Source organism: Trichechus manatus, unplaced genomic scaffold (genome assembly GCF_000243295.1).
Source record: "Trichechus manatus latirostris isolate Lorelei unplaced genomic scaffold, TriManLat1.0 scaffold00018, whole genome shotgun sequence".
NCBI lineage: Eukaryota > Metazoa > Chordata > Mammalia > Sirenia > Trichechidae > Trichechus > Trichechus manatus.
In genome coordinates, this window is record NW_004443954.1 from 4,340,088 (window position 1) to 4,355,348 (window position 15,261).

The 15,261-nt window shown below is 42.6% G+C and overlaps 1 protein-coding gene across 2 annotated transcripts in view; it reads right to left on the reverse strand.

The window, feature by feature from the left end:
* The window catches only part of RDH10 (retinol dehydrogenase 10), a 31,136-nt gene extending 15,881 nt beyond the window's left edge, over nt 1-15,255 (reverse strand). Inside the window, exons 1-2 of one of the 2 annotated variants that reach the window (XM_004372530.3) lie at nt 14,815-15,255; nt 12,972-13,207 (exon numbers count right to left, since the gene is read on the reverse strand). In XM_004372530.3, the coding sequence (XP_004372587.1) occupies nt 12,972-13,207; nt 14,815-15,103 (525 nt within the window). In that variant the 5' untranslated portion in view covers nt 15,104-15,255. The remainder of the gene's footprint in view (nt 1-12,971; nt 13,208-14,814) is intronic. The other variant, XM_023727737.1, reaches the window with a different exon arrangement.
* Nucleotides 15,256-15,261: the final 6 nt, after the last annotated feature.

Here is a 15,261-nt window from a genome sequence, read left to right on the forward strand (position 1 = left end):
ATGTGTCCATGGGGCCTCCATGACCTTTCCTTGTACAGGTTGTGTTAGTTTCCCCTGTATTGTGTACTGTCTCACCCTTCACCCAAGATACCACTTGTCCATTGCCTATTTAGTATTTCCCCTGGGGCTGGGTAATTTTGTGTTGTGAGGTGTTGCCCTGTGCATTGTAGGAAGGTCAGGAGCATTCCTGGCCTCTAACCTTTAGATGCCAGCAGGAGCTCCTCCCACCAGTTGTAACAAGCAAAAATGTCTCCAGACTTTGCCAAATGTCTGAGAGGGAAACTGTCCCATGAGAACCACTCTCTAGAAGTAACATCACATTAACAAATCCCCTACCCCCATTAGAACAAGCTCTCAAAAAGACATCTAAAACATTTCAAAACCTTTCCCCCTCATCCACAGAAGTTTGAAGCCTTAGCTTTCAAGACAAGGAATTTAGACAATCATAGCCTCAGCATTTTCAGAAGACAGGCCTGGTGATCTGCTTCCAAAAGGTCATAGCCTTGAAAACCCTATGGAGCTTCCTTGAAAACTACAAATAGAAACTACCATATGACCTAGCAATTCCACTCCTAGGTATATACCCAAATGACTTGAAAGTCATAGACTTGCACACCAGTGTTCACTGCAGCACTATTCACAATAGCCAAAAGAGGGAAACAACATAAATGCCCATCAACAGAAGAATTGGTGAACAAAGTGTGGTACATACATACAATGAAATACTACTCAGCCAGTAGGAGAAATGAAATCTTGATACGTGCTACAGTATGGATGGAGCTTGAAGACATTATGCTGGGTGAAATAAGTCAATCACAAATGGACAAATATTGTACCACCTCATTTACATAAAACAAACAAACAAACAAGAAAAGGCAAATGTATAGAGACCAAAGTTTATGAGTAGTTACCAGGGGTGGGTGGGAGATGGCATGGGGGGTGTTATTGCTTATGGAGTACTGACTTTTGGTTTATGTACGGTGATGGAAAAATTGGATTGATTAAGCTGATTACTGTAAGTACTGTTAATAAGCTGTACATCTGTAAAAAGCTGAATTGGTAAAAGTTGTGTGATAGATAGATTTACAACAACGACCAAAAAAAAAAAAAAAAAGCTGCTGAGGCTGCTTATGTACAACAAAACACCTCATGGGATTTGGTTTCTTGGTTTGGAGGTTTAGGGTCATGGTTGCGTGGAACATCCCACTTAATTGGCCTAATAACATGTTTAGTGCTTCTGTTTTACCTCCTAGCTCATTTTATTGTGCCTGGGGTCTTAAAAGCTTGGCCGGTGGCCATCCAAGGCACAACAATCGGTCTCTATTCGCCTGGAGCAACAGAGGAAGGAGAGTCAGAAATAGAAGCAGGATATGGAATGTGTGGCTAATTGCCTCCATGAACAACTGCCTCCTTTGCCATGAAACCAGGAGAATGGTCTCATGGATGGTGTCTGGCTATCATTACTGAACATTTTGATCAAGGATTTTACAGAAGAATCCTAATCAAAAGGGGGAAAATGCAGAATAGAATTTCAAATTCTCACGGACTCCAGACTTTCTGGAGCCATCGAGACTGGATGAACCCTCAAAACCACTGTCCTGAGATAATGTTTAAACCTTAAACCAAAAATACCCCCTGAAGTCTTCTTAAAACCAAACAATAGATTAGCTTAACTAATAAAAAATGTCTGCCTTGAACATTATGCTCTTTTAAGAGCTATCTATATGGATCAAACTGACAACAGCAACTCAAAAGATCAGATAGAAACCTTAGTTAATGGGGGAGGAACAACTCAGAAAAGCAGAGTGAGAATGGTCGCACAACTTGAAGAATGTAATCAATGTTACTGAATTGTACATGTAGAAAGTGTTGAACTGGCGTATGTTTTTGCTGTGTATATTCTCAAAACAAAACAAACAACAAACAAACCCAATGGAGAAGCTCTACGCTGCACACAGGAGGTCACTACGCGTTGGAATCGACTTGTTGGCAGCTAACAACAACACTTAGCATTTACCTCTTTCACATTTCATCTTTCCCTCAGACACGTGGGCTATAGAGTGATCTGTAGAAGGTTTCATTCTTCTATAAGCCCGTGAGAAAACCTCACCTAGGAAAAAATTATCCCCTTTAAAAGTCAGATGCTTGGGTCATTAAGTTTGGACGGGTCATCGGCCATTTGGCAATACTGCACAATTTTGAAAAGCCAAGCCACGATTAACATTTCCAAAGACAAAGCTCATGGAGCTATCTGGAATTTTGATCCCATAAGATTATTACATAACAGAATAAAAGCTTTACATTTTCTAGGAGATAAGCTAAAAAACAAAATTCAAACCACAGTTACTGAAACTTTGGTACTAAGTATTTCCAGAACTTTGTTCAGTCAGTCCTTGTAGAAGACCTCTTTTTGTTCATGACCTTTTCTTATCCAGTTTGTCCACGGTGACACACAAACTTGGAAGAGAAGGCAAGAAGCTGGGTGACCACGGATGCACTACACTGTTCTCAACGAAATAACCACCTCAGATACAGACCGTGAGAAATTAGAGAAGAGGCACAGAAAAGCAGATGGACTGGGCTTTGGTAATAAAATTCTAGTGTGGTATTGGTTCTTTAGGCCTGAATTTTACATGCTGTCTAATTTATGGAGCAAACTTTCTGGAGATATTAAGCTAGGTTAATCAGTCATTGCAAAATTAACCATACTAATAAAAAAAAAAAACTTTTGAAGATTAATTCTTACATTAAACCACAGGGCCAAAGCATAAACCTACTGCATCGGGAGTTTCGAAGGCAACGTGTAGTCCCTATAGCTATTTGTACAGGATATAATCTAGAGCCCTAGGGTGAGGATCTGGGCCCTAGCTTCTCCCTTTCCTAGTGGTGACCTTAGGTAAGTCCTGTAACCTCTTTCGGTTTGCTTCCTCAGCCATAAAAATGCGGATAATGGGCCTACTTAATTCAGAATTGCTGTGAGGCTCAAATGAGAGAACAGTGTTTACGACACTGCTTTGTAAAATTTAAGTGCTATATAAAAGTGCAGTGAATGCACAGAGGTCATTAAGCATGTAGTTATAGGCTACTTTGGTTATAGGTGCTATCTATTTTTGGTTATGCTGTTCCTTCATGTTCCTGCAATTCCTGGTTCTAACTATCTGTGACTCCCAGTTCTCCCCGCCCTCCACTCAGTGCCAGACCACTCATCCGGCTACAACCCAATACCGACCACTAGGAGAAGCCTCAAAGCCATACTGTTGGCAGTTACTGCAGCTGCCTACCCGCTTCCATCCAGAATCCTAGATGATACTGGCAAACAACAATATCACAACACTTTCCCATAATATCCCTTTTCTAATCCTCTTCTGCAATCCTATTTTACTAGGAGCAGAAAACAAGTGCTGTAAATATAAATACAAATCACAATGCTTGAAGGCAAAGAGTCTAGCAAAACAAAGTACTAAAAGTTAGTACACAATTATTTTCAAATAATTTATTATACCTAATGTTTCTCTTTCCCAAAAGATTGTAGACTACCCTGTTGGAAAAATCCTTGAGACATCAGTAGGGGGCAGTATGTTAATTACAATTTGCAGGTGGGAAAATGCAGGCTTTGAATTTTAAGTTTCACTTGTCCTCAAAATACCTATGTGCTTACATAAGTGACACCACAGATATTTTCCCAGCTACACGGATTTGAGAAGTGTTATTCTAAGGCCCATTGTTTAGAATAACACTAACAAGCTGAACAATGTTAATATTCAAAATTTCTAAAACTAAGCTATTTGAAGGAAAGGCAAGAAATTCACATTTTATGCAAGCAACAAATGAGGGTTAAACACTGTGGTTTCCCCAGACCCAAAAACACAATGTTAACACCGTTACCACCTTTCACACATTTGGGTATCTTTGAAAGTTTCACAGAACCAGTGATGTTTTGTTTCCAAATGTGAATTCATGGTAAGTGACTTGTCAGCTGGGTTAATTTGACAGCACTCAAGGTCGTGGCAGTAATTGCCCTGACTTGTTAAATATTCTAGCAGCATTTGCTGCAGTGTTGAAAGTTTTATGATCATTATGAGAGGATATTCCATTTTTTCCCTGTGGTTCACTTAATTTTAGTTTCAGAGCATTTAGGAAAATGGTCCCTGACAGGTGTGAACTTGGGTTTTAAGTGAATTGACAAATAAAGTAGAAAAGAAAAAGGAATTCAAGAAGGGGCCACGCTGGGCAAGATCATCAAGTAAAATATGTTAGCACTCCTTCCTATGAAAAGGTATCCCCCTGTAATGCTGAAATGATGTAAGCCTGTATAAACCCAGGGTAGAACTTGTTTCAGTGGCAAAGATCCAGGTGACTGAAATTGGTCAACTTTATTAAATCTTAAGGCCATACATTGCTAACATAACTGTAAAGAATGCTATCTTAACAGAGTGTTAAGTAACAATACAGGGAAGTTTTATAAGGCTACCCTGTTACAGGGGCCAACTGTGTGCTTTATCTACTTACATACAGTGGTTAAGAGATCAGGTTGCTAACCAAAAGGTTGGCAGTTTGAATCCATCAGCCGCTCCTTGGAAACCGTACGGGGCAGTTCTACTCTGTCCTATAGGTTTGCTACGAGTCAGAATCGACTAGTTGGCAACGGGTTTGGTTTTTTGGTTGTACATATCTGTATATTTTCAAAGAAAGCGTTAAGAGATTCAGTCCTCTGAGTTATTTTGGATTATGCTTACAAGGGGTCTACCTGAAAGGAGCTCCTAGGTCAGTTACCAGAAATTATAAGAAGGGATTAGGAGGCAGTGTCCTCTAAATAGCTAACTACTATACGAACTTCTGAGATAAGAAATCACTCATTAAACCAAGAGAGATGAACACCTTAATCTGATCCCTGGAGTTACAGGCTCAAAACATTGGGCTTAACCCATTCAGTTGATGGGGAACAATTTCTTATTTCTTAAGGACTATTAGATTAAAAAAAAATTTTTTTAATGATTTATTTTACTTTGTTGTTGAGAATATACACAGCAGAACATACACCAATTCAACCGTTTCTACATGTACGAGTCAGTGACGCTGACTACATTTTTCCAGTAGTGCAACCATTCTCGCCCTTCTTTTCTGAGTTGTTCCTCCCCCATTAACATAAACTCACTGCTTTCGAATTGCTGTTGTCAACCTGATCCCACATAGATAGAGCTTAAAAGAGCACAATGCTCAAGGCAGACATTCTTTACTAGCTAAACTACTGTTTAAAGACTTCAGGGGATATTTTCTATTAGGTTTTTTATACTCCAAAGATCAGCTACAAAAGTCTTTCTATTAAGAAAATATAGGCTATGCGTAAAAGGAAATAAGATAGAGATCCACCCTGCCAGTATGCCCCCTAGTGGAATTTCAGCATAGCACAATTTGGGGGGTCCAAAATCATCCTGCGTATTCAGGACTTCATAGACTTGAATCAGCTTTCCTGGGCCTGGTGTCTCTAGCTGCACCGTAGTCACGTGCATTCTACTTATTACTCATTGAGCACACCAAAATGAACCAACAAACAGAACATGTTATCTATACATTCATCCATACAGGCAGATATCTGGATTAGACAGAAGGAAATTGGCTAGTTATCATAATTGAAGCAGGCTTAATCTTAGTTTCTGAAAGAAAAGCAGAATTTTTATATGAATCTGCTATTAATATTTCTTAAGAAGAAACGTATAAAATGGGTTTCCTACTTAAAAAATAAAAAACTATACCAACTTCCAAGTGAGGTTATGAAATTGCTTGAAAGGAGTTTTCTCATTGCCGTGGCTTAGATACGCTCGTTACTAAAATCAATTTACTGGAATTTTCCAAAAACCTTGAAAATCTGAAAGATGATTAGAGTGAAAACAAATTAAAGGAACAAGAATAAATTGAAAGAATGTGATCAGTTAAGTATTTAACCACAAGGTCCGTGGTTCTTCCCCAGGCCCTTAGTGACCCAATCCTGCTGTGAAGGGCTCAGTATTCCTGGTGCACGCTCCATTCAGTCTCTTTGAAAAAGCTATTCAACCAGTGTTAGCATTAGCACAGGTTAAAGAGTGCTTCCACTCTGACATGTCCTATAGATTAATTTCTACTTGGGCAGATAGTGGATAAAGCTAGGATGTAGAAATAATCAGGGAGAAAAGAACAAATAGCACCTTTGCTTCCAGCGATCGAGATAAATAGTGAGCTCACCACATGCTCAAACATGAAGGGCCGTTCCGAGCCAAGGATCTGTCACAGGGACTGCCACCCGTAACATGTTGTCGTTAGCTGCCATTGAGTCGGCCCCCAAATCATGGCAACCCCATGTGTTACAAAGTACCACTGCTCCTCAGGGTTTTCTTGGCTGTAATCTTTACAGAAGCAGATCATCAGGCCTTTTCTTCCACAGCACCACTGGGTGGGTTCCAACTGCTAACCTTTAGGCTAGCAGCTGATCGTAAACTGAATTAGCCACCCAGGCTCCTCACCCTTAACACATATATTATTAAGCCAACATGAAAGTATTTTGAATTCATGTTTTTCTTTCTCAGCAGTAGGAATATATTTTGATCGAACTATTTAACTTCTTTCATCTCCCATTAAGATAGGACTCTAGTGGTAGAAGAGCAAGCAGAGGCTCTTGCAGGAAGCATGAGTGTGCAGGGCTCCTTCAGGGCACCATGCAGAGTCCAGCTGGCTGGAGTTTAGGGTACACCAGGAAATGTAGTAGGTGATGAGCTGGGAGGGCAGGTGGAAACCAGGTTTAGGAAGACCTAAGATGTCATGTTAATGTGTCTGGGCTTCATGCAATATGATCAATATGGTCATGCAAAGGTTTTAAGCAGGCACATAACAAACTTGAGTCTGGCTTAAATAACCCTAGGTTGGAGAGCAAAGACTGTAAACAGGGAAAGAAGTTCAGAAGCTCTTTCAAGAGTCCAGACAAGAGATGAAGGCACACCCTAGGAGGTGGGAATGGCAAGAAGGGAATCAAAGCATATGGTGGCAAAAGAACAGTTGGGACATTCTATTTTCTAAACAATTGAGATAACCAGACACAGATTAGAACATACACAGAAGATGTAGGGAAGCTTTTTATGATACAGCACCTAGTGTTTGTTCTGCTCACCATTATATGAAGGGACATTTTATCATGTCAGAGATTTTGATTTTTACTAGCAATAGATTTGGGCTCAGTATGTGATATATCAAATACAGAAATTCAAAGCTCAATCAGCATGTGATCTTATTTTGTGTTAAGGAAGCAGGCTATGAAATGACCCTTTCAGGAACACAGTCCCAGGTATCCAAGCAGTTGTTTGGAGTAAAACAAATGCACTTTACTCAGTTTTTAAGTGTGACCACATCAGTGCATTAAACAAGAATTAATAAAATGAAGTATGCTTACCCAATGTCAATTTACAACTCAGACCAAGACACAAGAATTCCCAGTTCCCAGGAGCTATCCTAAGATATGTGAAGCAATACTAAAATACTCAGTCTTACAATTTTTAATATTATGGTATGGAGGAGGAATTATTGCCCAAATAGTTTTACTGGAATACTTGAGAGTTTTTTTTTTTTAATTCTAGATCTAAGAGGCCTTGAACAAAACTAAGTCTCCCTAACTAGAGAACAGAGGAACACAGTGTTTGAAATTAAAAACCAGTAAATCACATAAGAACTTAAACATTAATGATCTGGGACCGTTCCTGTGATATTAGGTACCGCCCCAGCGCTAATGTCTTTAAGTGCTACATTACTCAGATCTAACTGGTGGGCTTTTACTTTTCCTGGATGGATTTTAACTAAATAGACGTTAGACATTTGGATATAGATAAATGCCTAATTCAGTAATTAGTATTTTAAAACTGTGAAACCTTTTAAGTTAAGTGGTCTATTAATTAACTACCAATTATCTTGTCTGACTACCATATCAATAGAAGTAAATTACCGACTAGCTATTTGACAGATTTAGTCCTTTACCATGCAAAATTTCTTCTAGAACATAAAAGTCCTGGAGTGAAATGCTTTTGCTTCCCCCTTTTGGTTAATCAGGGATCAATCTGCGGCTCACATACAAAGGCCCATGTAGCTCTTCAGACAAAAAAGGACCCACAGATAAATTTCGGCTGCTAGAAATGGCAAGAGAAGATTCTACTCACTCTCTTAAAAAATAACAAGTGAAGCAGTGTTAATATTTTTTGGGGAAATACATGTTTGCAGTTTCTGTACAGAGGGCAACCTTCCATATATCAAAGGGAATGGAGGTATTTTCAAATTTTTGCATCTCATTGAGACACAGAGAGAGCATGAGTGAATGATTTCTATGATTATTCCAGAATTAAACTGCATATGGAGTCCCTGGGTGGCACAAATGGTTAACATGCTTGGCTGCTAACTGTTCGAAAGGTTGGTGGTTCAAGTCCACCCAGAGGCACATTAGAAGAAAGGCCTGTCGATCTATGTCCAAAAAACCAGCCATTGGAAACCCTATGGAGCACAGTTCTACTCTGACACACATGGGGTTGCCATGAGTCAGGGTTGACTTGACGGCAACTGTTTTTTTTTGTTTTTATATTGTATGCACTCTCCATGGTCTTGTCACGACCCTGAGTGTTTCACGGCAGATTACGCTGACTTCAGCCTGCTCCCATCTATCACTTGACTGCCGACCAAGAGAAGGTTCCTGGCAGAGCAGCCGGTAAGGGCAGAGCACCGGACGATAAAGAACCACAGGCGGCGGGGGCACTGTGCAGGATAGCGCCATGCACTGTGAAAACGTCTACGGGCTCCCGGAAACAGCATGTGGCTAAGAAGCACGGAAGGAAACGCTGTAGGGATTCTCTCCTTGAAGCCTGGTACTTGGGCAACGTGAATGGTTGTCATACATTCAATCTGAGTTTGATTCAAATGGTTATATCAACAGGAGACTTCTTAAAAGTCACTGACCTTACACCAATAAGCACAGCTGACACACTACAGTAAAAACGTGCGCACGGGCAGGGCAGGAAGGGGGAAAGTTCTGTAGTAAAACCAAGGGAGCTGCAAACAGTGAACGTGAGCCAAGCCCCATTCTGAAATATCATCAATCTGACACAGCTTGGGGTAGTCCAACATAATGCTTACCTCTTGACACTTCAGAACACAAACCCACATGAGCACTCTCTGAATAGGTTATCTTCTAAATATTTAAGCAGAAGCCTGTTTTATCAAACATTTATTGAGTGACTTATGAGTAGAGTTCTCTTCAAGCAGGAGAAAACAGATGCATTTAACAAGCTGCCTTCACACAGCTTGCTGTCTGCTTTGGGATGTAGGGTACATGCATCCCAAATAGACAACAACGTACTAACGAATAAATGTATATGAATGTATGAAAAGTTACACCAAAGAGCACGTGCCATGCACCACAGGATGGGAATGACAATAAATGCTGCAAGAGATTAATGAAAAGAAAGGAAAAGCCTTAGACAACTCATTTTACCGAAGCTTCATCAGAAAACAAGGGGTTGGACAAGACGGTCTCTCTCCTTAAAATTTCCTGCCAACATGCCAGGAAAGGGCTGGAGAGGGGAGGGTAGGTTACACTGAGAACTTGAGCTAGGCCTTACAAGGCATACAGAGTGGGGGAAGAGGGCATTCCGGTCAGGGGGAACAGTATGAGGAATGGTCTGGAAGTGGGAGCACACAGCTCTTCAGTGGAAGGTGAGTGGACCAGTCCACGTGATTCTCGATTTCACTGTACATGACTACCTATGAGTCAGGATCAACACACTATTTGTTTTTCTATGAAAACAGACATCAACTGCTACTCAGCTCGAGATGATCTGTTCAAAGGACTGAACAAGTCTTTGTTCAGCTGATTTGCTTTTTAAAACGTGCAGCGCAACTTTTTCTCCCCACCCAGATACAGTCAAAAGACACACTCTTATTTTTCTGGAAGGACGACAGTACGTGCCAATACATCCTTGAAAAGTTACCACCAACATTTTCACCAAAGAGGACCACTGGAAGGAAAGCTGAATTCTGGTGGCTCTTACAACATCATTTAAAATAACAACAACAAAAAAAAAACCCACGAAAAATTATAGTTTTCTTTTAAATTTTAGTTGTTAAATCTCAACCTCTCAAAAGGATTGTAAATCTCGGCAAGCAGTCAGAAATTCCAACTCTAAAATGAGTTTTCTGACTCAGGATTGAAAATAAATTCTTAAGTTTAGATGCTTAGGGGGAAAAACAGCTGGAGAATTCAGGAGCCTCCCATATTTTAATATGAAGTGACGTCATAACTGACAAGGCTTCCAAGAACTCCCTAAACTGTGTAGTTAAGTAACATCTTGAAGCCCAGTGAGAACTCTAGGAAGGTGGTATGTTCCTCCTTGGTACACAGATTGAGTTCCAGAATAATTTTTCTATTAGAGATTTGACTCAATTTCCTCCTTCCATTAGAAAACAGCCTAACATTTTAAGTATAGAATGCCAAATAATGGGCATTCCCAAAGCTAAGGCTATGAATTTTCTGTTCCTTACTCATTCTGAATTAACAGGATGTCTAGGGAAGACAAACTGCTTTCCTAGAAGTGTTTAATTGCAGATCATACGGGTTTTCCTTAACAATCCAGTTACATTTGAAATTTTAAAGTTCAGCAAAATAATCACGCAGAAAAAGTAATCATGACAGCTAAATTTCAGAGTATTTTGTGTAGGTACAAGTTCCTGGTTAGGACAGCTTGCATCACCTCAGTCAGAGGTCATAGGGACAAACAATCTCAGTGTCTGTGGTTCACAGCTAATCCACCGACGGTTGTGTGTTACGCTGGAGATTGTCTAGCTGACTGAAATCAACTGGAGTTTCCACGGCAGCTTCATCCTTACCATTCCTCAAAGAGGAAAACCACATTCCACTTGCAACTTCCGTACATCTTGTATTTCAAATGGTGGTTGTTTGTTTTACTTAGAACTACAAACACACAAGATTGTTGATAAACTGTACTGCCTGGTTCATTCAGTTGTGCTGGCTCTTACCCACCTACTCACCTCTCACTCTCTTTATCATTTGCTGCCTGTTCTCGTGGACCTGGCGGCAGCAACAGAACTGTAATTCAGTTCCCTACCCTCACTGCACACGACGAACACATGCCTACATTCATGGTGTGCACACCCATAAGCACACTTACAGTCCCCAACTGTATCTGGTAATAATCTCCTTACTTGTTTAAAACATAGATATGAGTTAGCTCAGATTATTTATATGTCGATCTTTAGAGGTTTGGAAATGAAAAAAAGCTCATGTTTAAAAACAAAACAAAACACCATTAAATAATTTTCCAGGATCGGTGAAAAGGTTTGACGTTCAATGAGCAACGTCTGAGTAAGTACTTCTAAAGCCAAATTAAGTTTTTAAGCAGTTGCTGAAGAATTAATGTGGTTTAATGTGACCTATTTAGGAGAAACAGTTCTTTGTTGTGTTCTATTAGAAGGCTAATCGGCCCATGGAAAAAATAAATAAATAAAACCATATCTCCTTACCTTTTCTTCACTGGATCCTATCTGCCTACAAAAGTAAAGGTGAAATACGACGAGAAGAAAAGCATAAAGCGGGTCAACAGTGTACAGTGTTAAAGGGGAGATCTTCATCCCTACCCTCATTGAAGATAAGCTCATCTGAAAAACCAGGAGCTAGTTTTGCCCTCAAGAGCAGAAGGCCCTACCCCCGATCCCTCAGTGCTGCAGTGGTCATGGTCAGATGCTGAGGTGGTCTAACCCCCCCGCTCAGCAAGTTCCACGCACCCATCCTGATCCCTCGATGCTGCAGTAGTCATGGTCAGATGCTGAGGTGGCTGAACCCCCATCTCAGCAGGTCTCATGTACCCACCCTATCCCTCAATGCTGCAGTAGTTATGGTCAGATGCTGAGGTGGCTGAACCCCCAACTCAGCAGGTCTCATGTACCCACCCTGATCCCTCAATGCTGCAGTAGTTATGGTCAGATGCTGAGGTGGCTGAACCCCCATCTCAGCAGGTCTCATGTACCCACCTTGATCCCTCAATGCTGCAACAGTTATGGTGAGATGCTGAGGTGGCTGAACCCCCCAGCTCAGCAGGTCTCATGCGCCCACCTTGACCCCTAGATGCTACAGTAGTTATGGTCAGATGCTGAGGTGGTTGACCTCCCAAGCTCAGCAGGTCTCATGCAGCCACCCTCCCAGTAACTTTCATGGAAGAGGCACCTTCTCAGCTGCAAAGTCCTGAGAAGTCCTCAAAGAGGACGTCACCATGGACCCTGGGGAGGCTCAGTTAAGTGACTGCCAGGGTGGCCAGACCACTCCCAATGGACCACAAATGCTGATGTCAGAATCTCTGGCACTTCCTAAAATGTGGCTGAACAGTAATTTGGAAGCCTAAACTCTGACTTTAGGAATTCATAAGAACAACCAATGTTTTACAAACTCTATAGAAAGTAAAATAAACAAACCCAGGATTTTATGCTCCCTCTTGTTATTTTTATGGCAGGCTTTCAAATAGCTCAAAACGTTCAGCCCTCTGCCCTCTCAAAAAATACTGAATTGAGGCGGCAGGGGAGAGAAAGAAAACAGCTATTTCATAGTCATCAGCAGACATTAAGGAGTCCTGGTGGCCCAGTGGTTAAGTGCTCAGTGGTTCAAACCCACCAGTGGCTCCACATGAGAAAGATGTGGCAGTCTGCTCCTACAAAGATCACAGCCTTGGAAGCGCCATGGGCGATTCTCCTCTGTCCTATAGGGTTGCTGTGAGTCGGAATGGACTTGATGGCAGCAGGTCTGGCAAGCACTGTAATTCACCATGGAGGAGGAGCTAATCAGAAGGAAGCTCTGTGGTGAAAGAGCACAGGTGGCTTCCAGGCTGTATGGAAGTCTCTCTCCTTGTCAACCTGCTCACTGAGGAGGGAACAGCAATGAAAACAAGGATGTTTATATTTACCCAGAAGTGGGCGTGGCAGTTGACCATCATGGTTCTCTCAATGAGCTCATCAGGACATTCCAGGAGGTGATGCCCAGAGACCACGCCGGCATTATTGACCAGGACGGAGACCTCGCCAACCTCCTTGCGGACCCTTTCGGCTGTCAGGTAGACATTCTCCCTCTTCCCCACATCACAGGTGTAGGTAAAAACCTGCAAGTTACAGTGGGGCAGAATCTCTTCCTCACCATTCCCAGCTGTCCTCAGAAGTCCAGATGAGGGGAGAGGTGAACAGAGAAGGGGGTGCAGAAAGTGAGTCACATGGCAATCAGAGGACAAAGATCACACAAAACAAAAATACTACAGTGAGCTTCAAATTACTAACACCAGAAGCCTTGCCAATGACTGAACTTACAGCTGTCTTCCTCTCCGAAAAGTCTTTGGGAATTATGGCAATTTACCGGATAACTCTGCTTAGGGGAAGGTCGTGTAATTGCGACAAGCCCGCTATAAGTCAGACCACATGGGATCAGCTTCCTGGAGCTACAGACACCTGGAAAGCACTGTTCTCAGCCCAGAGAGCAGAACCCCTTCCCAAACCCACACAGTACACACTCCTTTTGGGGGGAACAGTGGCCAAAGCAGCTCTTACTGCTGAGTCTGAGCACCCCCAAAATGGAAGCTCACCTCTAGGCTCAAAAATCAAAACAGTAATTAGTGATCTGAATTCATCTAAAGCCAAGAAATAAATTTAAAGTTTCTCCTGAAAAGGTGGAGGTCACCAGTTTGCCCCCACTTGGGTTGCTGACTCCACGATTGCCCTTCCACAAATCAAGCTGACAAGTAAATATGCAATTTCACCTCGTAAGAACTCACACAATTTAAAAACCAAAATCTTTTCACGGAAGAACAAATGTCCTTATCTTTTAGGTTTTGGCAGGGAGCACAAAAATCTGCATTGCATGTTCTACCCCTCCATTACTACCATTGAAAATGGAATTGTTTCAACCTTGGGCTTTCTGACCTAAAATGCAGCTGCCAATAATTGTGATGACAAATGATCGATATGGGGAAAGAGTGGTGTCTAAATTCTCAGCATAGTTCAATGCTTTCCCTGGAAACGAAAAATTCTGTCAAAAGGGGAGAGTCATTATCAAGTTTCCTGGACCAGTATGTATGGTTGGTTGTGGTATCTGCTTTGGCTTTAAAAAAAAAAAAAAAAGTCTCAGATTCAGGTTATACGGTATACAGAAATGCAGATTTCCTGTGGTTACCAAAAACATGGGAGAGATTTACAAAGAGGCTTAAAGGCTTCAAGTGCTTCCTTTAAGAGGCAGGGTATCTTTTCAATCACGTTCCGTGTACGCAACTAAAGCACTTAGTTACCTCTAGTAAAACAAGGTAATTATTTCCCTGTGGCTAAAGTTATAGTGAAATCATCAATCCTGCGCTACTCTAAGCGGTTCAGACCACAGAAACAGAGATACATGCTTCAGTACAGTCTCAGAACGACTTCCCAGACACTTTAATTTCCCATCGCAAACGCGAGTGAGAAATTTTAAGATCCAACCCTGTGGTAACAAGTTTCCTCTACCCTCCCTATCCTCAGCGGGCTTTGGAAACCCCTCAGTCGTTCCAAAGAGACACGGCCTCGGTCAGATATAGGTTTGGCACAAAGGTGATCATGTTCCTCTACTAGTGGACAAATTCCACTCGTCTTCCAGAAGACCGATGGGGTGTTCTTTTCGTCCAGAGCGAGGCTGACCGTGACAGTGGACTTTCGTCCCCCCCCTCCCCGAGTGTTGGGCGCGGGGGTCAGGGAGAAGGTCTGACCCAACAATGCTTGGGCGCGGGTCCGAGTTACCTTGCAGCGCTGCAGCGTCGGCAGCCTCCAGGTCGCGGTAGATGTGGCGCACCATGCCCGCCGTCTCCTCGTTGCTCTGCGTGTTGATGTCCCAGAGCACCAGCAGCGCCCGGCGCCGGGCGAACTCCAGCGCGAAGAGGCGGCCCAGGCCGCTGCCCGCGCCGGTGATGAGGCACACCTGGCCCGCCACGCTCTTCTCCTTGGGCCGCACTAGCCAGCGCGCCGCGGCCAGCACGAACGCCCAGAGCACTTTGAAAGTGACCACGAAAAACTCCACCACGATGTTCATCGTGACGTCCGGGGCTCCGCACGAGCCCAGAGGCTGCGAACGCGCCCACCCCGCGCCGGGCAGCCGGACTGCCGGCCCTGGGGCGCTTGTCAGAGCGGCCAGGACAAGAAGGCTGCGCCCCGCGCCCGCCCCCGAGGTGCCCGCCGGGCTGGAGTGCG